The 24,162-nt window shown below is 39.1% G+C and overlaps 1 protein-coding gene across 4 annotated transcripts in view; it reads left to right on the top strand.

Annotated features, from left to right (window-relative positions):
* WDR7 (WD repeat domain 7) overlaps window positions 1–24,162 on the top strand; it is a 287,874-nt gene that overhangs the window by 178,043 nt on the left and 85,669 nt on the right. For all 4 annotated transcript variants that reach the window (XM_072952162.1, XM_072952165.1, XM_072952163.1 and 1 more), the window contains one exon: window positions 16,952–17,138. In XM_072952162.1, coding sequence (XP_072808263.1) covers window positions 16,952–17,138 — 187 coding nt within the window. The remainder of the gene's footprint in view (window positions 1–16,951; window positions 17,139–24,162) is intronic.

The raw sequence follows: 24,162 nt of genomic DNA, 5'->3' as shown, positions 1-24,162 counted from the left end.
TGTTGCTGGTGTAGTGCTAGTAGGGACAAGGAAATATCAAGCATTATCTGTTTCTCATGAATTGTCATTCTTGAAAGTCAGAGGTGGTCAAATATTGGCAATTTTATATGGTTCAACCTAACAGCAAAGTATCAACTCTGCCATGATAGAGAGGAGTGCCATGTCATTAGAGTAAATTAGATAAGCCAGAATCCAAATTAACAACAACTTGTTATTAGACATTGATGAGAGACAGAGACAGAAATGATGTCTAGGAAAGTAAAACTAATGAGTGATTTATGACTCAGTCTGTGTGGCAGAAGGGAGGTGTGATCTTCATCAGTGTGTTGCCAGAATATTTTGGTCAATGGTTGTTTCACTCTCTGAACAATAAGTTTTAGGCCTAGGATTACGTAAATCCTTGCAGATAAGGTACTTCTCGTTTGCTTATGTGGTTGCCTTCCTGACATACCTAGCACAGAGATTTTTATTTCTAAACTCTTTGTTGCCTTTCTAACTTGTAAGTATCAAGGTGCTCACCCCTTGGCAGCAATGGGTTTGTTTTAGACTTAATGACAGCCTTGCCTACGAAGATATCAGGAAGTTCCTCATCCACCCACATTCGAGGTTTTATATTTTCTATTGATCTACTTTTATTCCCTGATATTTTCTAAAAATGAGTCACTGAGGTCTTTCATTTCTATGAATGAAATGGTAATGAGTTTGATGTTATTTTTAATAATCTTCACTCTTTTGGTAAGATGTATTTACTCTTTTGAAACTTGAGCCAAATAGTGAGCATTCATTAATAAAACAGTGACCAGTTGACATATTTTGCTTTCACATTATTAATGGAAGTTGGATTTCAGATTGTTCAACCAACCTCAAGAAAAGTGCTATGGACCGAGGCTGACCCCAGTGCCTTCTCACTGGTGATAAGCAGTCACTTTTTCCAGTTATCCAGATATGAATTTATTTAAACATTTTGATTGGGGCCTACTCTGATTCAACTAAGCCATGGTTCACAACATATTTAACTTACAGTGAGCCATCCAGAGAAGCCCCTAGTAATGATTCACAACTTTGCATTGAAAGTACAGCTAACTCAATGTTTATAATTTAATGGGTTGATAAATTAATTGAACTCTTTTATCCTGAATATGAAAATATAAAGACTAATTTTTAATGCAGTGTTACTTTTCAAAGCCTCAGCTAGTACTGAAAGTATTCATTAGAAGTGTTTTGCACTCAGTCACTTCCAAACTTGGTAACAACATTAGCCTCACTTTGGGGACAATGACATGTTTTTCGTAGCCATCCCTAGATACTCAGATGATTTTAGATGGAGCGTTACCATGTTTTACAAAACATACCCACATGGAAAGTAGAGTTTGACAGTTATTCTTGCCTTCCACCTGTGGAAACCAAGATAAGTAAAATGGTTCGTTCCTGACAGAAAGGAGTAATCTAGTACTCAGAATCTTTTTCTCTCAATTATTATTATTACATGACTATATGAAAGTTCATGTTTGAACGTATTATCTTACTGAGGAAACTTCACTTTCAAATAGCTTTTTGTGTAGCTTCTTCCTTCAAAATGCCAGAACCTTTGTGTTACGGTCATCTCTAGATGAACTAAAAAATGTTTAAAATTTTTATATTGATTTATAGAACAGTGAGAGGATTGGAAAGCATGGAGCAGGTTGAAGTAGCTCTTAGGGCACATATTCTGAAGGCAGAAAACTGACATGAAGATATTTGCAAGCAGTATAAGGAAGCAGGTAGATAGCCTCACAGATACTGAAGGAGAAGCATGGCTCAGAGAGTATATAAAGGCAGAACTTTGATGAAAAAAAAAAGACTAAAAGTTAAAATTAAGCCTAAAATCTAGGAAATAACTTATGTAAAACAGTTGAGAAACTTCTACATTGTATTAATTCCCTTTTGATTATAGATAATTTTTAAAGCTGTTAAGGATTTTATTTTGTTCCTAACTACTTTTATTCTAATGGATTATAGAGATACAAGTATTCGCCCCCTAAGAACTTAGAAGTCAAGACATGCAATCTGTTTCATATTTAGTGGTAACGATAACTACTTGAGATTTTGTTTATATTTATTGTGCAATCTTGTAAGTGCTAGACGAAAACTAATCTTATGTGGAAACATGTCTGCATACAATGACTCAAGATCCAGAAGCAATTTATAGGTTTATATTTGTATAAGATGCTATAAGTGAAGTAAAAAGGCAATAAAAATAACAGCAGTGAATTGATACAGAAACATCAATTATTTTTGATCCAAGAGTTCAGAATGATGCTAGGGGGAGTCAGACAAACCTCAGTGTCGCTGTTGAATGATGCTGGAGTATCAAGTCGTTATTTTGAAAACTGGTAAAGAAAGGGAAATAAACGTTTATCTTTCTTTTTTGTTTGATACAACTGAACATAATCAAATGGTTGATGAGAGAAAATTCTTCTTTATAGCAGTATTTTGGCCAATAAATGAAGGAGGGATAATAGAGTATCACCATTTTGCCGCCTTACTCAGTTTAATGGATCTAGGCAATAACTCCTAATATCACCAAAAAAGAGACAGCCAGACATTGTATACTTGATGAAAGTATGTAACAGCATCTAAGAAACAGTGAAAAATAAAAGAAAAAATAAAAATTCAAACCTGAATCTGTTCATCGAATTTATAAGAAATACAAAAGTCAGAACACTTCAAAACCATCTTACAGATTGAATCAGCAAACTCCAGATTTTAGAAAACTCTAGGTTCAAAAGGACTGATTTCTTCCAGGAAAGATGGAGGGAGCAACCTGTAGATAAGGGATTTAAGAGGCACATTTGGATTATGCTTGGAAGAGACAAACATAAATAATTGAAGGAAAGAAAGAAAATGAATAGGAGGGAGAGAGAGAAAAGAGAGAAAATGGGGACAGAAAGAGAATCAATAAACTTCTGAAGACTGACTGGCTGTTCATTACTATTCTGGAATTATTGATCATTTTATTTAGGTGTTATGGTCTTTTAGACGTATATGCTGCAATATTTCTAGATGAGGTTAGCTACAAAGTAATTCAAGGTGTTGAGGAGAATGAGTGAGGATATAAATGAAACAAGAGTGGCCAGAACTTTAGAACTGTTGAAGCTGAATAATACTTACAACAAGACTTATTATACTTTTCTTCGTACTTCTGTGTATGTTTGGAATTTTATGTAGTAAAAAAGATGTCTAACAATAGAACTGGCCATCCCACTGAGCAGTGAACTCCATGCTGGACTGTGTGTTTTGAATCCGTAGGTCTGCAGTGGGGCCAGGAATTTGTATTTTCCTGACACTTGTCAGGTGATTCAAAATACCAACCAGGATTAGAAACCTCGAGGCCAGACCATCTTTAAAGTTTCTTCTATTTTTGAGCTTTCTAAGTCTGTATATCTTTGAATGGTATAAACAAGATGGGCTTCAGAAATTCGGCGGCAAGATAATCGGAGTGACCAGCAAAGCCTTCCTTGCTAATTAGTAAAGTGAAACTTACCCAAGACCTCGAAAAATCATAGAAATGTGACAGTGAAGTGTGAATCCGGTCCATTCATTCATTCCAAAAATATTTTTAATGCTTCTCAGTGCCAGACAGTGTGCCAAGCACTGGGATATGGTTATGGTCAAAACAGTTATGACGATGATACTTTTGAACTTTATTATGGAAGCTTTGTGTTCCCGTAGAGAGAATGCAGTTTTGAGGCTGGAGCTTTGACTTCAAGACCTGCCATAAAACTTGCTGTTTAATTTAGAGAAAGCCACGTAACTTCTCTAAGCCTCCGTTTTCTGATCTATCACTGTGAGAAGGTTACATCATCCTAGCTCTTGCCTTGGATAAAAACATGATGCACAAAGGTATTTTGCCCTATGGTTTTTGCTATGTATGTGGACGGTGTGGTATATGGGACCAAAAAAGAAATTTTTTTTGACCCTATCAGTAGCCATGAGGTTTGCCTGTCGGGGGGGTGGGTGGGTATCTTCTCTTTTTCCTGCCTCTGTAATACAGTTTTATAAACATACATTTAAGTTGGCATAATTAGATCTCTCCATAGCCTGAAACAGGTCTGATCTTAAGCTCGTTTACTGTCTCAGAACAGAATTGATCTTGCTTTCACATTTAATTCGCCCTCTACAGATTTTGAGAGGAAGAAAAATAGCATTGCTAGCTTAGTTAACTAGGCCAGAGTTAACGGGGAAGATTGGAAAACCAGTGTATAATATTTGTTTGCTTTTCTCTGTCTTCCTGTAAGGTGCTAACGTATGTAAATCATTCAGATAAACAGCTCTGGCAATCTCAAGGCGCTCCCCAGCCAGGCTCCACTTTTCATACCTGTTAAAATGATTCCGCCCTTTACTCAATTGTCACGTGCCCAATTTACGTTCCTGGGATTACCAGGAGGAAAACAACATGATGTATTTCATTTGCGATATTTAACATAAGATCCCTTTGCAGATGTCATCTTACATCTGGATTATGACACAGCCCATTACTTTTAAATAAGTATTACACATAGTGGACAGAACAGAGGATTTCAAGTCGGGTAAGCCTTATTCTGGCATTAGTATGAGGATGACCTAGAATACGTTCTTTAAGTTTTGTGAGAAGCAGTTTTTCTCATCTTGCAAATTGGAACTCATCATATTCCTCACTGGGTTGTTTTCAGAATTGAATACCGCACGTAAAGCACCGGCACGTCACCTGCCAGCTTGCAGGAACTCAGAGTCGAGCTTCCGCTTCCTCCTCCTTTTCCTTTCCTTCCTTCATTTATGTTACTGGTTTGTCTTACCACTTGATAGAATGCTTTTTAAAATATATTTTTTCTTTACTTTTTTAAAAATACATTTTTCAAAGGACTGGAGTCCTAGTAGTTTTCCTCTATTAAAAATCTCTTTTTGAAGTCTTGGTATAATATACAGGTAAATACCTGTGATTGGAGAAGATAATTAAGGAACACTTTCTGTGTAATTACACGCAAGGAGATGGAGGAAGAGGAGTATATTCAGAGGCTCCCCTGGGTCAGGCCTGGTGCATGATGTATAATTTCATACCACTGTCAACTTAAGGAATAGGTCTCTCCCCATCTCATTTTATCTCATTAGATGAGGAAACTCTACCCAGCTAAGCTACCTAACCCCAAACTGTTATCAGATGCAGAGCTGGGATTAGAATCCAGATCTAGAAGGAAGCAGGGGCAAGGTGTGGAGAAGGGGAACAGACCTGAATCGCCTGGGGGACTTTTCCAAATTACATTCATGGTAAAGTCTGCTCCCCCTCAATTTTGATACCCACTTCCTGCCGTAGGAAGACATGGTTTGGTAATATGTCATATTCTTCAAGTAAGTTGGGATACGCAGATTGAGCACTATTATTCCAGGATATATGGTGTGGATGTAAAATTGTTATATAATTATATCAAATTAGATCCTTATATGGATGTGAGGTCTTAAAAATATTTTGACCTTATTTATTTTTCTTGATTACTCCTAGACAGTTTAGAAGTATTTGGACATTCTTAGATGCACTGTGTATAATATCAGAAATAAATACTGTGGAATATTTTTTCAGGTTGTACCTAGCTGCCAGCCTCAGTAGAGTAACAGAAAAATGTATTTCTTACTTTGATTTACAGCGTTACTTCTTTCATCTTTTACTGAAAATAAAGTCTGATTGATAGTGCCTTTCAATCTATATTTGACTATAAAAAAGAATTAACTAATGAAGATTAAGCCACGTACAGCTGTTTTGCAAATTTATTAAAAAGAAGCTACATTTGAGGGAAAATTAAAAAAAAAAAAATCAAAACCATACAGTAGCCAGTACGGAATGAGGCAGCTAATTGCTTCCAGTCCTTTTTAAATTACTCAGCCTGCAAAAATATAGCACGTATTGATTTACTGTATAGTAAACATCCCGTCTCTCTCCTCCTCTAACACCCAGATGCACCCCGCACATACTCGTGGTGGGAGCAGCAAGGAACTGCGTACCTACTCATCTCTTTCATCAAACTTCTATAATAACAAAATTAGAATCAGGAATATTTTCTTCTGTTATAAGCGGAAATAGCATAAAATCATTAACACACACAAAATGAATGGCAGTGTAGTATAATCTTGAATGCATGATGTGTTTCCTTTAGAGCTCAACCTCCCCCCCCCCAACAAGTTTCCAAAGGAAAAAAATATTTCCTGATAATGTAGTATCAGATAATCCATACACATAAGATAGGTGTATCAATTAATGTATCTATACCCATTTGTAATACTAGAAGCAATGTCAAAACTTAGGCTGTGTTTGATCAATTTTTTGAAGCCAATATGAAGATTATGCAAATTCAGATTGAACTTGCCAGTATGGTCTTGTGCTTTATTTCAGGAATGATCCGATAATCTAGAAAATGGGAGTTTTATTCATATATGCTGTACCTCCTGCTATTTCTGATTTTTCTGTAAGCATCTTGTTTTTTTTTAAAGTAGTCTTTGAAAATGCTCGTTTTGATTGTCCTCAAGCCAAAAGGGTAAAATTAATAAGAAGTTTAAAAAAAATGTATAGAGGAAGCTGCTTTGAAGGATAATGTGTAATTACTCATGTCAACATATATTTCAGGAGTATAATAGCACTAGTATGTTTCTTTTCTGTTTAAATGAATATAAATTATTATCTATGATCTTTAGGTGTGATTCTGGTTGCTTCATGGCTCAGATAGTTCAGGAATTCATTGTTTTGCAGTATATTACGCTTTAGCTTGAAAGGATCGTTCATAGCATCCTTATTTGTAGCAGAGAGATTTTGTGACTGGAATGACTTCTCCTTTATTACATTGTATGTTACTTGATATATTTCTGTGTATCCTTTCATTGAAAAATATGTATCACCCCAAGTTTCTTTGGAAATGTATTTGTTGTCCTCTCTCTTTGTTTGACATTAACATCTATTCCCAGAAGAGCTCCGTTTCAGGTTTTCATGGAGCTTTGTTGATGGCTCTCTTGTAAACCCACCAGCACCCTTTCATCCCAGGATTCTGAATGCTGGTTTAGCTGCTCCGGCAAGGCTGCTATTTACTGGCGAGTTCCCATTAACACAGCCGCTACTCCTGGGTTAGATAATGGACTCAAAGGTTAAGAGCAGAGGATCTCAACAGCTCCAATCAGCAGGGCTTTTCCAGGGCTAATTACCTCTTTGCTGCGCTGACTCTAATGTGACATGTTTATTGCCTTAACTAACAACTCATTAGCTTAGTTGATGTTTTTGTCAATATTAATTCGTTCATTTAAGCCAAGTCAAAGCTTAAACAAAGATGTCCAGACTGAGAAACGGGCAGCAGAGTGACTTTTGTTTGCTCATCTTTTTTTTTTTCTCCCTTACTCAACTTCAATAAATGTGTAGAAGGGAAACATTTAGAGCGCCTGTATTGAGAATGTTGGTATTTATCCATTTGCTTGCGTGTAGAACAATTCCGACTTTACGTCTTCTGTGGTTACTCTAGTCTCTGTGTCACAGCTTACTTAATATTTGGTGTTTATAAGGGCAACTCATTCTACTCTTTGTGTATCTGTAAAGGGTTAACGTTCAGCAGCCCCTTGATCTCTTGAATGTTTCACTGTGATTATTAGAAAAGAGATCAAGTCATTTTTCATATGATTTTAATCTCCACTCGACTAACCAATAAAATTACTTTGAGATTTATGTTGCAATGATGGCTAACTTACTTAATTAGCCTGTGTGAATTATTTCAAAAGAGGAGGCAATCATGAAGTTATCATGAAACATTTCAGTTTTTTGGCTACACTTTTGGTTAGCATTAGTAGTATTTCTCAGAGAATGTCATTGTTTTCATTTTATGTATTTTTTAAAAAATGATTAAATTCCACAAGCCCTGTAGTAGTGCAAATGGGTAAGATAACTGAGCGTGAGACTTTGATCGAGCAGGAAGTCGGTTACTTCGGAGAGGCACGCCAGCACCTTCAGAAGCCTGTAGTACACTTGGCAAGTCCCTGTCACAGGATGCTTCGTGGTGCGCAGCTGACCAGAGAGGGTTAAGATGCACTCCTGGTCAGACGTGAGCGGAGCTGCAGCGCCGGGGAGTTTCCTCTGCCTAGAAGGCCGGAGGCTCCCCCTGATTGGCTGGCTCCTGGAGGTGACCAGGCCTCAAGAAGGCGGGTGCAAGCTATGCATACCACATGGGGAGAAATCCGTGTTGCGTAAGCCAGAGAAACTCCAGTTTCCTGCGTCATTCTGTATCTATAGAGCGTTACACGGACACCAAATTCTTACCATCAGTCATGAGAAATCACTGTCCCAGGAAATCAAGATACTTTAATCTGGGTAACTGTTTACAATCTATACTAAATACTCTGACTCTGTTTACCTTCCCTGCTTTCTTAGCTACGATTCCTTCCGGAATCTGCTTCAGTCAGGTTTTTCTGCCTTTGATTCTCCTGAAACCTTTTCAGTAAGGTAACCAGTGACTTAACACGTGGTCAGACCCAACAAGCAACTCTCAGGCCTTGTCTCTGTCTCCTGCTATGCTGGGACTTTCTTCACTTCGCATCTGTGACACTCTCCTCTCCTGTTTCTCTTTCCTCTTTAGCCACTGGCGTCCAATCTTCATCGTGCTCCTCTTCCCAGCCTGTGAAAGTTCTCTTCTTCCTACACTCATTCCCTGGGTAGCATACCCAGTCCCGTGGCTTCAGTGCTGTCTGTACACGGGTGATTTCCAAATTTTTAATTCTATCCCTGGTTTCTACACCAGTCTCGACTCATACATCCAAAGGCTTATCTGAAACCTACCTTCAGATACTGAGTGGGTATCTCAACCTTGAAATGGCCAACCCTGAAATTTGGATGATTGCTCTCATTTCAAAAACAAACAAAAACCTCCTCTCTCCTGTTCTGACTCATTTCAGTAAATGTCTCCACTCTTCACCAAGTTGTTCATGCCCAGATTCTTGGAATCAGTTTTATTTCTCCTCTTTCTGTCTTGTGTCCACATCCAATCCTCAAGTGAATTCTGCCTGCTCGATCTTTAAAAAAACTTTTTTTAATCCAGAATTCACACAGCTCTCACTACTCCATCATTACTGCTTTAGTCCAAGCCATCATTATCTCTTGCCAGAACCATCATTAGAGCCCCCCAGATAGCCTCCCTTAATGTTACTCCCCCACCTCAAACCCATCATCTACTCTCTGCACAGCACCCAGCCACTTTCTAGTTGACAGCAGATCATCACTCTACTCCACGCAACTTCCACGAGTTTCTTGTGACACTTAGAATCACACCCCATGTTGAAAAGGCCCTGTGTGGTCCAGCCCACAGCTGCCTCTCTGACCTCATGTGCCCCCACCTTCCCCCCATTCACTGCCATCCAGCCACACTGTACCTTGTGCCGTCCCTGAGATGTCCCAGGCTGGCTCCTGCCTCTGAGCCTTTTGTGCAGGTCCTCAGCCTAGACTGCTTCTCCCACAGGTGCCCGCATGCCTCTCTTTCCCTGCTGTCAGGTCTTTGCTCAGCTGTCACCTTTTTCAGAGCCCTTCCCTCTCGGTCACTTACTACTCGACACGTCTGTTTGTTCATTTGGCTGTTATATCCCAACTGGAATGTGAGCTTTGTGAGAGCACAGACTTGGTTGACCTGCGCCTGAACAGAGCTTGGTCCACGGCAGGCACCAGGAGATACTGAGTGAACGAAAGCATCACTCCGCTGTTGGATGCTGAGCTAGAACTTAAGCCTGGTGTTCTCTTGCTTCCCACTCTGCACCCTCCCAGCCCCCCACCATTCATGTCCTTCAACAGCTATACACCTTTTGGGAGCAGGACATAGAAGTATTTGGATCATTTAATTACAGATCGCAGAGATCCACGGCTTTGTTGTTTACTTCTTTGACATCATAAACATCTACTTCTATTACTTTACTTCTTTATTTCTGACTCACAGATTGTCAATCAGCACTTTTTACCTTCCGTAGGCAGAGAAGGACAGTGGGCAATGAGAAATCTCCTTTTGTTTATGAGAAGGTAAGACTTACTTTAGTCTGCCATCCAAAATACATGAAATACCAAAAGCAAAATGAGATTAAATTTTACTGTATGACACAACTTAGTTAATTTAAAACTCAATAGAACAGAAAAAAATGTACTTTCAGTCAAGAAACATTGGATTTATACTCCTTTGATTATAGGGCAAGAAACAGCTAATTTCTTTGAATTAGGACATTTTTGACCAAGCTGGTAGTAGATTAATGAGTTTAAAAATATCTTTGTTAAACTAACTTCCTAATTTGAGTTATTTTATGCTTGTTATTAAATGGAATGATGACAGTTTTTGTGCAATACAGGATGTAAAAAGTTTAAAAACCGTTTTCATAACTGCATTAATACAAAAGCATCTCATTATAGAAGTGTTTATTAATTATTCCATAACCATAATAATGCACACTGCACTGGAATTATTTTTGACCAAATTAAGTACCTGTATAAAGCAAAGGAGTAGAATTCTAGATGGCACTCTGCCATCCTTCTTCTTTGATGGACATTAGCAAGTGGGAAAAGGCTTCATTCACTCGGTTACACTTTGAAATAAGTGGCCAATCATTATTAATTCATTTTGCACTCATTGTAATGACATAAATCATCATAAATTCGTTTGGTTTAAAGTGCATAAAATATGTTCTCCCACAGGAATTTCCTTGTAATTGGGCTATTAATTAGTATATTTTTTTAATGTGACCTTTTTTTCCCTTCTCTACTCTTCAGAGCCAAGGGTGTTTAGTGGCCATTTCTTTATTCATGATTTTCTTTTAAGTATGAGGAACAAGTTTGTCCTAACTAGGGCTGCTGACTGGCCTAGGAGGTTCCAAAGCCCAAGAAAATGGTTACATATATTGCCGAGCAGCAGAACAGTGGTAATAATTGTCCATGACCTCTAAGGGCTCTTGGGAAAATTCTCTGACATGCTTTGGTTTTATAATAATTCCATTAAGAACATTTCATTCTCTCTTGATAAACGTGGTTTAACTCTGGCTTCTGTTTTAATTTCTAATTCTTAAAACTTCTCACGATAGCCACTGGTTTTCCATAAGCAGCATCGGCTGCCAGGAAACCCAAATTCCCTTGCCTCCAGCACGCAGACACTGCATTGAGGTCGCCTTTCCCCTGCATTTGTGCTGTCTTTCCACATTTCCCCCTTCAGCCTCTTCAGTGATCCAGTGCCTTCTTCATTCAGGGTGCTCTGGTTGCCAGAGGACTTGTAACAGATGGTTCTAGAAGTTGCCTCTCACAGGATCCCTGTCAGGGCTTCATGCTTCAGGAGAAGCGTGTGAGGGAAGATTTAGCCTCCCCCCACCAAAAAAAAAGGAAGTAAAAATTACAGATGGAAAGCTGGAAAAAACATCATTGATTTCACAACTTTTAAAATGATCTTTTTTTATTTAGTGCCATTTCAGCACAAATAGAAACAGGGTAAAAAAAAATATATATATATATATATACTGTATGATTCACATTCGTGTCATGAACATGTCTCGTTAGTTGGATCTGTGGTTGTATGAAAATAAGGATTTGAGTTAGTGTTCAAAGTGTTCTGTTAGTGCATGTAACTGGCAGTTTGTGTGTGTGTGTGTGTGTGTGTGTGTGTGTGTGTGTTTTAAGTGAATAAAATAAGTCGTGTTCCTTGTGCTGCAGAGAACTCAAGGTACTGTCAGGTTTAGCCTCCACCCCTGCCTTAGAAATGCAAAGGGGGAAAAATAGCGGAGTAGCAACATAAAAGTGTTATTTATTATCAAATGGTGCTGAAAATGATACCTGATGCTTATAGAAATATGTAACTATAGTTCTTTATAATTAATGAAGTGTTTTCATATAATAGGCATTCATTAAATGTAGAGTACATTAATAAAGTGAGTCTACATTTTGTGATAAGGATACAAAAATGATCCAGAAAACAAATTCATTGTCTCCTAAGTAATAGCATTAGAGCATATGTGTGTGTGTGTGTGTGTGTGTGTGTGTGTGTGTGTGTGTTACGGCTTGTATGCTAATCTTTTAAAAGAGCTGCTCATCATAACCAGCCAGATAGAACAAAAAAATTTTTAATTGGCTTTTTTCCTTGGTTAGTTCGTGATGGGACAAGAGTCATCTTGCCAAAGCAACAAGTTAGCCATAGTGTAATCCGGTAACCACAGCTTACATAGACTCTATTTTGCCATCTCTGTGTCAATCCTTTTCACACTTTTAGCGTTTTGCAACTAAGTGTAAATATTTTCTTGCAGCGTTGCCCTACTGTAGCACTTTTAAAAAACTGGTGAGATTGAAGTTGGAATATTAAAAAAAAAAAAAAGCTTGAGAAAAAAGCTTGAGCTAAAACAGCACTAAAATATGAGCTATTGTTATTACTCTTGACTGCATGACAACAGAATTCGTTTTTCAACAGCCAGAGGGTCTAAGTTAATTGTGATTTATCCAATGCTGGATTTTAGTGCTTTCTGCTTTTTAAGGGGCTTTATTTTGATTTGATTTGTTTCCAGTGCTCTAAGCCTGTCTGCATTTTGCTAGTTCATATGCACATTGGGTTAGACACACGAGTAGGGGGAGGGATGCTGCCCGCTAAATTCCCACCATAAGGCTGTCACAGTGTCTACTGACCCATCTTACAAGTAAAAAAGACTAAGAATCTGATAACCAGGCCTTGAATATGGTCACAGATTGACTTGAATGATTGCTAACTTCTATCCTGTAACGAGTTGAGTTAGGAGCCTCTTGGCATTCTCGGTAACGAGCCAGTGACCAGTAAAAGGACTTGTTGTTGAGTCTTGCGTTGTGTAGTGCAGAAGTACCTTCGTAGTTCCTCAGAACAGTAAATTTATTAGCTGCCAAAGCTGTTTCCCAACTTGCCGGTATCATAGGCCAGTAAAATTTCCAAAAATAAAATGTGGAAGTATTAGCCATGCTTTAATTGTTTTATTTTGCTGGAGTGCAAATATTAAAAAATACCATATCTGTAACATTTTATTAAAAACCTTTTATTCATCAAAAAATAGTAAGAATGTAATCTTAGTGTAAGCACTCCTTTGAATTGAATAAATTTAGCTTTATGAAAAAAACTTCTGATATTGTTTATATTTTTATCATTTCACCATAGAGCCATGGAAATTTTGCCATAGACCAGTATAGGTTTGTAGCTGACTCTTGGAAATTTCTGATCTGTGCCTAATTTTATTGACTGTTTTGGGCAGATACAGTGTAATTTTCAGTATTTGCCAAAGCAACAATTATGTACTAAGTAGGTATTGAATGTAAAGCACTATGCTAAGCCTCATGCCAAAAAGAAAAAGTTTTTTTTTTTTAATTTCACATGGCCCAGGGGACTAACTCATTTAGCAGATGTGTGAAAAGGTAATAAAGTAAAAATAAATAAGTGAAATTAGCTTTAGAGAATAGAATAAATGCCCAAAGATGCTATATTGTTGGTTGTTAAATGTATGGATAGGAATTGATATATACTAAAAAGAAGAATTTCATTCTAAGGGAAGATGCAGCAGAAATTGCCAGCTACCAACCACGTACCCCTTCCCTCTTACACGTGAACAAAACCTCATTATTGTTGAAGATGGCATTGTGGCCAGCTAGCAAACTACATTTCCCATCCTTCCTTAAAACTAGGGAAATTATTGTATAATTTTGACCAGTGAAACAGAACCAGACTTTAAAAGGGGACTTGACTTAACTGGCACGTGTCCTTTTGCCCTTCAGCCTTCTACCTTTTTTTAAAAGGGGACTTGACTTAACTGGCGCGTGTCCTTTTGCCCTTCAGCCTTCTACCTTTTTCTACCTGAAGGTGAATGCAGTGCTGGATGTGCACTTAACCATTTTGTGACCACAATGCAACTGAGATAAAGCCGAGACCATTACAGGGGTCTTGGTAGGGCTGTATTTAGCTGCTGGACCAGTAACGGCAGTCTTCTCATTGTGTGAGATAAGATAAAACGTATAAATTATTTAATCTTCTGTTTTGGGGAGACGGGTAGAGTGTCGTGAATGAAACGTTGTTGTAAAGATGTAAGTTGTGTTCAGAGATGTGTACCGGTCACATTACCCTCGGCTTGGGCCACAGAGCCCTGCAGCTAACCACTTGCCTCCCACAGGTCTCAGTGATCTCATCTCTAACAGAAACAGATCACATTTTTCTGTAATTCCAAAACAGATCATCGGGGAAAAAAAGAAATCATCTGCTTACTAGTAAATTTAAAATTTGTGTGTCAATTAGGCCGTTTTTCTCTCGGCTTCTCTTGATGCCCGACTCATGGACTCCCCAGACTGTCAACACTGCCCTGCCGGAGCTTTTGGGATCTGTGCTGTGTGTTACCCAGAGACGCCGCAGGAGAGTTTTCCTTCTAAAATCCCCGAGTGAAGGAGAAGAAAGGAAGGGGTGGTGGTGCTCTGGGGAACCCGTGTTTCCTGTGGAGCTGGGCATCCTTCCTGTGCCGGTGGACCACACGTGCAGGGAGCAGCAGGCATGCTGCGGGCCGTTGCAGGGCCCGGGTCTTTCAGAGAAGCCTTCCTGATTTTCCCCTTTTCTGTCATTGCGTTGGAGGGCAAGTGACCACATCCCCAAAGCCGCCCATCCCACTTTGTCAGAAAAATGATGGAAAATCTCAATACATTGGCCACTTATGTTTTATTTTTGCTCTCAGGATAAAATTGTCAGAGTGGTGAGGAAGGTGCCTCTGGAGTTCCCACTGCAAAGTCCGTGAGAAACCAGTAAGGTCCCTAGGATGCCAGAATGCCCTGCTGGTAATGAATACAGAAATGGTAGAGTGCAGTGAAGGAAAATGATTGAAAAGCTGTGAAACACTGTGTTTAGGACACTTGACGTCCCCTCTGCAATACTGCTTACCAGGGACCCACCTCCAGGGAGCCCTGTCTCTTAGATCGGGAGCCGTTGCCGTTGCCATTCAGGATGTCCGCAGAGAGCAGCAGTGGAGGTTTCCCCGCAGCTCTTACGACTTCCTGGAAGTCAAGAATATCAGGAGAGTGGGAGATTCCTCAGCATTTTGAACTATCACTCTGACAGACCGGCACCAGGAGCCGCATTGGAAATGTACCCGCAGGAAAGGCAGCTCTATTTTCCATTTCAGGTCCACACTGTGTGCAGAGCACTGTGCTTGGTGGTTTGGGAGACGCTAAGTCATACAGAACATAGTTCCTACCCTCAAAGAACGAACAGACTTGCTGAGGAGGAGGGACGTGCACAGAGATGCTTGTACTTAAAAATAACGTGTGACGAGGGACGCATCTGGTGGAAAATAGGGAACAGTGGAAACTTTTGTAAGGGGTTTACATTTTTATGATCCTCAAAGCTTGCAGCTTTAAATAGTATATTTACATGGCTAAGTATGAGAATAAATTTTTCAAATACATGAATGAATGAAGTATGAACTTCTCAAGGAGGCTTTCCATAATTGTGTACCTTTTTAGTCGACTACAGTACTTTGTTAATCCAAGGTCCAAGACTTCTTTGAAATTCTTCTGCAGAATTTGTTGGATATGTATGTGTAATCGTTTCCTGAGGACAGGACTGATGGCTTTCAACAGATTCTTTTTTTTTCTTTAATCTTTTAAAAACATTCTATTAGAACCTTTAAGGGTTCTCTGAGAAGAAATTCAGAACCACTAATTGAGAGCGCATTCACCGACTCTTACCCCAACTGTACAGTATCCTTCTCTTCTTGTCACCTCCGTTACATAAACATAAAAATAAGTAAATGCTTTTATTTGTTGAGTGCTTTCAATTTAAGTTTATATGCTGTGTTCTTAATTTTGAAAACAGACAAGTTCAGCATGCTGTTCAGAACGAGCCCTGACTGCCATTCATTGAACACGTGTTGATGGGGGCACCTGACAATATACCTTGCATACATTAATTCGTTTAGCACTCAGGCTCTTCCTGAGCGAGAGTTACCCCCATTTTACAGATAAGGAAACTGAGGCTCTCTAAGTGTCTTCCTAAGCCCACCCCCTAAGATGTTATAAAACTGAGAAATACTCTGTCTTGAATCTGAAGCCTGTTCCCCTTAACCAGTATGCTGGTCAGTAATATGACTTATAAACTCTTTCTTCCCTTCAACAAACAAAAAACCTCTTCTGAATTACAGTGTACTCTTCACAATCCCCAGTGGGTTTTTTTTTTCCAAATGTCAAATGCCTTTTGAAGTAGATGAGCATTTGCAGCTTAATAGCCATTAGGTTTATGTATACAAACTGCTAGTACAAATACGTAAAGGCATACGTATTCATTAAAATCTAGATCACTTCGCCAGATTTAGAAGTCATATTTTTAAAAGTTGTGTAACAAACTTGTGTGAAGGATTTACCACATACTTGACATCACTGTGTGCCTCAGTGCACCAGGATGTGGAGGAACAGAGATGCTTGGGGTTGTGGGGGAGACTTTTTTCAAACTACACATTCTACTTTCTCCGTCCCTCATCCCTATTGATAAACGTTGCCGTGATGAGAAGTGTCACTGATGAGAAGTATTTGACGTATGAACTTTGTTAGATGCATTTGAAGAAGAAGAAATAGCATGTTATGCTATTTGAAACCATCTCCGTTTTGCAGAATGCTGAGTAGGGAGAAACATTGTTTAGAAGTTTAGAATCACCAGAATGTTTTTAATTGTATATACTTATTTATATATAATTATTATGTAATTACAACACTTTAGAATATGGTGTAAAATATTGTAGCCTACCTTCTCTTTTTAAAGTATATGGTTGAACAAACTAAACTTGAGAAACCTTTCATAAAAACCCCTTTTCAGTTAAAAAAAAAGTAAATCCAAAGTGGTTTATATTTTGAAAATATACTTTAAAGAAAAGTTCACAGAAGTAAAATTATTTTATTGCTCTGCCTTTTATTTTGTAATTGCAGGTAAGGCACTGACATTTCTTCTGCTGCAGCCACCAAGCCCCAAACTTCCTCCACACAGTACTGTTCGAAGAACAGCCATTGATCTGATCGGACGTGGCTTCACAGTCTGGGAGCCTTACATGGACGTGTCTGCTGTCCTGATGGGGCTTCTCGAACTCTGTGCTGACGCCGAGAAGCAGCTTGCCAAGTACGTGCTCAGTTCAGTTCATTCAGTTTTTGTTGGTTTTGTTTTTTGGGTTGGTTTGGTTTGAGCAGAGGTGATTGATTACTTTTTACAAATTGAGTGTTTTTAATGGACAAAAATGTGGACCAATATCTCAAGAATATGAAATATTGGAAATAGGTGATGAAAGGGATGTATGTTTTTGTCATTTTAACATAATTGGGATTTAGCTTTGAGACAGTGGTGACTTACGTGACATAATTTTAAATTTATATGTATTGTGCCTCAAGATGTATCAGCTAATAATGGTATAGACATACCATATTTAAGGCAAATTATATATATAATAAATATATATATTTGCTCAAAAATGTTTTACTGATAGAATACATGACCACATAGTTTGAAGAATTATTCCTTTGCACTCATGTTAATTTTTAAATCAACTTTATTGAGTTTTCATTTGCACACAGTCAAGGATCAGCCGTAAGGAGGTTGCAGTGGTCCAGGGAAGCAGTGATGCGAGTAGTGGGCTAGGAAGATGAGCTGAGGCAGCTCCTAATAGGAGATCTGGGTGGTGATAGAGGTTAGTATTGACTTGAGAACTCAGCCTCCTGGTTCCTGGAGGAAGTCTGTTTTGTTTTGTTTTGTTTCGGTGATATCATACACATAGAACATGAAATTTACCACTGTTTCCCTCTTAAAGTAGACGATTCAGTGACATTCTGTACTTTGAAAACGTTATGCAGCCATCACCACCGCGGAAACTCCATACCCATTGCACAGTCACTTCATACTCTCCCTCCCAGCAGCCCCTGGCAGCCACCAGTCTGCTTTCTGTCTCTATGAATTTGCCTATTCTGGACGTTTCATGTACGTGGAGTTACACAGTACGTGGCCTTTTGTGTCTGGCTTCTTTCACCTAGTATACTGATTCCAAGATTCATTCATGTTGTAGCGTTTTTCAATACTTCACTTCTTCTAATAGTTGAACACTATTCCTTTCTGTGGATATAGCACATTTTGTCTCTGTTTATCTGTTGATGGACATTTGGGTTGTTTTGAAGAGAGCTGCTATGAAAATTCCTGTAGAAGTCTTTGAACACCTGCTTTCATTTCTCTTAGGTAGATAGCTAAACGTGGAATTGCTGGGTCACGTGGTAATTCTGTGTCTAACCTACTGAGGAACCACCAAACTGTTTTCCGCAGCAGCTGCACCATTTTCTGTTCCTACCAGCAGTTTACTGTTGCTTTTTTAGTGTCGTCATCCTAGTTGAGTGTGAATTCCTAATGGTAGAGATTCTTGACCTGTCCCATGGTGCCTCTTCTAATGTTCAGGCAGACCTTGCGTTATTACACTTTGCTTTATTGCGTTCCACAGATACTGTGTTTTTGTTTTGCTTTTTCACGAATTAAAGGTCTGTGGCAGCCCTGCATCGAGCAAGTCTATTGGCGCCATTTTTCCAACAGCATTTGCTCATTTCATGACTCTGTGTCACATCTTGGTAATTGTAGCAATATTTCAGACTTTCTTACTTTGTTATATTTTTTATGGTTGTCTGCAATCAGTGATCTCTGATGTTATTTTTTAAATTGGTTTGACATTTTTTAGCAATAAAGCATTTTTAATTAAAATATGGACTTAAAAAAATACATAATGCTATTACTGCACACCTAATAGACTACAGGATAGTGTAAACATGGTTTTTGTGTATTTACTGGGAAACTAAAAAATTCATGTGACTCCCTTTATTTTAATATTCATTGTAGTGTGGTGCTCTGGAACCATACCTACAGTATCTTCAAGGTCTGCCTATAAATGTTATCACCCCTTTGATTTTTTTTCAGTAACTGGCATTTCATTCTTATCATTGTTAACCTTTTAAAAAACTAGAGTTCTCTGCCCTTTTCTTCCCTGTTGCCTCTCTCACATCCCAAGTTGCTTCATGTTTAGTGTGCTTTGCTGTCGTGGGTGCTGGCTGCTCTATGCTCAGGAGGTGGAGACCAGAGAAGCAGCTGAAGGCTGGACTGGAGAGCTGGGCACTGCCAGCCCAAAGTCCCAAGATTGAGTGGTCAGGAACAGGTATTCGTTCCAAACTAAGCAGCACCCCCTCTCCTATTCTCAACTTCACCTCTGGTCTCCCTACCTGTAAGTTCTGCAGCAAATTACTTCACCTCTCACCCCAGTTCCATGTACATCATGGGGCTAATTAAACACCTACCTCATAAGGCATATGTTCAATGAGTTTATATTTGCAAAGTCCTCGGAAGAGGACCTAGCACATATTAAGAGAGTGAATGGATGGTGTTAGTATGGACGGTGCTTCCGTTATTACTGTCCCAGTGTTCTGCAGGGAAGGGATGCCCATTTCTAGAATGAACACTTGGACATAGTGGCAGCTGGGATAGTTTCTGGATACAGGAGGCCTGAAGGTTCCCAATTGACTTTAAGGATTAGGAGGAAATGTGAGCCCATGACTTGGCAGCAGCAGTAAGAGGCAGCTGGCCTCTGTGCAAAGTCCAGACGTATTTTCAAGCTTTTGCCCTCCCCTTGGCTGTAGCTGCCGTGGACAGCCTCCAGAGTCACCCGTGTGGCTTCTGTTAGCACACCTGCTGGTTACCTTGAGGAGCCTTTAACGCTTTTGACTGTCCAGACTTTTGCTGTGACCTAATTTTATAGCCTATTTTCAAATCTGATCTAAACACAATTTCAATAGTTTGCGATCTTGTTTTGTTGCCTTGGAGAAGCGATGGGTTTTTATTTCAGGCTAGCCATTTAATATTTTGTGCTTAAATAAGTTTACATGAAGCTTATATCAGCAGACGTAAAGACATGCCGTCTTTTATCTGCATGGAGTATGTCCACAGACACAAATACTCTGAGTTTTCAGTGGCTAATTTAAATCTTGCTATTACATCCTTTTCTGTCATGAAGATTAGTATAACTCTCTTTACACAGCTCTGAATAAATGAATGTATCAGCCTGTAGCCTTGAGGAGTCCAATGTAATTTTCATCATGATAAATTGCATAATAAGCAAGAAAATGTTTGCTTATTAATCTAGAACAAGATTTAGATTGAAAGTGGCCTGTGACACACTGGTACAGGCTGCAGAAGGACTGAGGTGGGGCCAGATGGAGCAGCGGCATGTGCAGGGGTGACTGTGCACCTAACCCTCGTGGTGCCTGCTGGGCCATCCCTTCTGTGCCTGACTCACTGCTTTAGTGTGTGCGTGGTGACAGTGCTCAGCCGCCTTGCTCCTGACTGTGATCTCAAGCTTGCTTTATGAAGAAGCTTTTATGTTAAGCTAGTACTTTTTGAAAATTTCAGTTCATGTTTATTGAGAAAGAAAAAAAGAAAAACATAAGCAACATTTCCGTCTTTATTCCTATTCTTGTGAGTTTATGAAGGATGGGCTCAGGGCGGGGCAGCTCAAACTGCTGCCAGGTTCTGATAGCAGAGCTTCTTTCTCTCCCTCTCTCCCATGTGTCCACATCCTTTGTCAGAGGTGACTCCTGAGAGGTCTCCTGAAAACCTATATGTGGCTCAAGTTTAATGTTTTCCCAGAATGGATAATGGTTTTGTTTTCAGAAATATGACTTAGAAATTTACATCTTCAAAATAAAACCAGCTTTTTTCCAGTGTTTTCAAATATTTTGCCAACTTTTACAACTGTGTTTATTAACTAAGCAAGCATTTATCGAGTATGTGGCCGGGGCAATGTTAGATACTGTATGTAGTTACAAAGTTGCATGAAACTAAGATCAAGGTGCTTGCAGTCTTATGGGAAAAGTAAGATCTTACAGGAAAGATATGATCTTGTAAGAAAGGACAGTAAAGATATGGACATTGAGAGCATGGCAGGCGCATCACAGCTGAGTACTTGGAAAGGAGGGCACAAGGAAGAGTTTCATTTGAATCTTTCATTTGAATGATTGTGAGGAGAGGCGGGGAAGAAAAAGGACTCTTAAAACAATACAAGAGAAAGTCCGGCGTGCTCCACATGTAGGGAGATGAAAGTAAACATCATTTTTAGCTTATTTCATTCATTAATTCCTTGCAGAACTTAAATCCTGGGACGCTCTCATCAAAAACTTGAATGTAATTGCCATCCTAGTTATCTTCAGGGAATAGACTTGGGGTCAAAGAGAGGATTGATTTTACCTTTTTCTTTATTAAAAGATTATAAAAATGATTATGAAAGATTATGAAATGGATCTGAAAGAGGTACTTTCTCTTGTCCACAGGAACACTGTGGTCAGTGAAAAAGGTGAGGTCTCACTGACACCAAAAGCCACACTCTCCCCACTGTGCCGTCCTGCATTTGAAATGTTACACCCACAGAATTCAAGTGCAGCAGAGTGCTAACTTTAAAGGCAACCTATTCAAAGGACTTAAAAGTGGTCAACACAGAATTTTCAGTGTACTTTCAGATTTTAAACATCTACTTAATAAAATCATTTCTGTCCAGACTTTCGTGCCTTCTGGAAATTAAGCCCGTTTACGTGTCAGTAAGCCCACCGACTGCTTGGGCCAAGTACCACGTGCTCATCCTTATGTATTTAAACACCTCCCATGTGATTTGCCTGCAGTAAACACTTAATAAAGTCGTAGAATTTTAGAGACAAAAATCTTCAGCAGCGTCCGATCCAATGCCCTCAATATGCTATTTAGTAAAAGTAAGTTTGAGAGATTAAACAACTTGTCTGAAGTTACACTAGTCCTGTAAGAGCTGAGACTATCGCCTGGGTCTCCCGACTCCCATTTGGCTATTCCCCTACCTCATGATTATGCTACCCGGTCTATGACGAGTTATCCACGGCTAGACTCCCAATAGAGGAATTTTTTAAATAAATGATTTTGAGCTGCTCATTTATGCTGGACTGTTTAGTAGAAAATGCAAGCTGCACTTCATTGAAATCATAGGTTGAGCCATCCTCAGCTAATTGTGGGAAAAAAATAGAGACACATTCAGTATTATCTTTTTTATAAATTCATGATTTTTTAGATCTGCATGGGTTATGTACATATGGATAAAATGTTAGAGACAGCAGAAAATCCTACTTAAAAAAAATTTTTTTTGGCAGGGGGGTTAGGTTCGTTTATTTAGTTTTAGAGGAGGTACCTGGGATTGAACCCAGGACCTTCTGCATGCTAAGCATGTGCTCTACCATTTGAGCTATACCCTCCCTCCAAAATCCTACTTTTTAAAAAAATAGAAGTACAGAGAAATCCTTGTGCTCTTGTATGCGTTGTGGTCTGTGATTCTGACTCCATTTTCCCAGTTCGTGTTGCAGGCATTTATTCTGAAAGAGCAGGGCAGTGAGGTTCTCTCACCTCAGCACCCCCTGACTGACAGATGTGGATGAACACAAGAAACCCATTGCTTCTGGAATACTCACAGTTGCCAAACTTTAAGAGAGAAACATAGTCACTGGAAATCACACATGCTTTTATAACATAGATAAGCCCCATATGTTAGAAAGATTCTTTACAAACTATAGAAAATAGAGATGGAGGAAAATAATTGACATTTTAACTCAAATCTCAATCCTATTTTTGGATTTGAGAGCCAGGAAATAGAGAAAAGAGCACACCGTACAAATGCTAAAGTGCTGTAGGCTTTAATATTTAGATCATTTTTCCTATTCATGACATTTATTTTTAGTAGAAAATTATAGTTTGAGGAAACCATTTAACTACATCATGTTAGCATAGATTTTACTCACTGTAAATGTGCACAGTATATAGGAGATAGGTCTAGAAGATATGCACTTGGAGGAATTGCCACCTTTGAGTTAGGAAATTAATGCCGCCTGTGACTTACCAAATTAAGGTCCCACATGACAAAGAGGAAATGGAGATTCCTTATTACATTAAAGACAATTGTTAACACACCTGTTTTATCAGGAAGTGGGTAGGATGGAATTCCCAGATGTTATATATGTTATATAATTAAGTATATATTTTTCTAAATAATTTTAGTCTGTGTTTTCAATGGGGAGTGTTGTTAATGCCCCGTTACTGTCTGTCTTAGTTCGCTCGGGCTGCCGTAACTAAGCACCATAGACTGGGTGTCTTAAACAGCAGACACTTGTGTTCACAGTTCTGGAGGTCAAAATCTAAGATCAAGGTGCTAACAAGGCAGGTTTCAGTCTGAGCTCTCTCCTCTTGGCTTGTAGGTGGCTGCCATCTTGCTCTGTCCTCGCGTGAGTTCTTTGTGACCAAAATTGAAAGAGAGAGAGTGAGCTCTCTGGTGTCTCTTAGAAGAGCACCAATCCCATCACAAGAGCCTCACCCTCCTGGCTTCTTGTAACTCTTATCTCCCAAAGGCCTCATCTGCAGATACCATCACACTGAGGCGTAGGGCCTCAACATAGGAATTTCAGGGAGACATAGGCGCTCAGTCCGTAGCACTGTTGACCATGATCTGCAGGTTATTCTATGAAAGTTTAAGTGTTTTCCCCTCTGAATGTTCCCTTGCAGTATTCCTCAGTTTGACAGATGGGGAAGTCTGACAGTTGTAGATGGTGACATTTAACTGAGGTAGTCTTACATGTAACTTTTAAAAAGCTTTTACTGTGATGGAATAATGGCTAGAGCAGGATTAATGAGCATTCAGGTAAGGAATGAGCTTGGCCTGAGCGGGCTGTTCTTCTGTTCATGGCTTTTATTTAAAATATCTGTCATCTCTGGTACCTCGTATGGGATGTGCTTACTGAAATGCTGAGCAAAATAGTGTGTCATATCATATTTTTCAGAATAAAGACTGAAACCAAGACCCACCTATAAACCTATGTAACAAATGATCTGCGTAACAGCCAGATAAGCAGGATCCGGTGGAAAGAGTGAGTTCTGTGTTTACGTACAGATTCCAGAATAAGGCAGCCACCCCTTTAATTTCAGGCCTCTGATAGTATGATCCTTCCTCATTCAGTTAGAATCCCTCATTAAGAAATACATCACACGCCCAATACACTTTTGACTTTCAAGATAACTGCATGCAGAATTCGACTTTGTCTGTTGGGACTACCGGATCAATTACTTT

Source organism: Vicugna pacos, chromosome 30 (genome assembly GCF_048564905.1).
Source record: "Vicugna pacos chromosome 30, VicPac4, whole genome shotgun sequence".
Classification (NCBI taxonomy): Eukaryota; Metazoa; Chordata; class Mammalia; order Artiodactyla; family Camelidae; genus Vicugna; species Vicugna pacos.
Note: the sequence above shows the minus strand (reverse complement) of the source record. Positions and strands in the feature narration are given on the sequence as shown.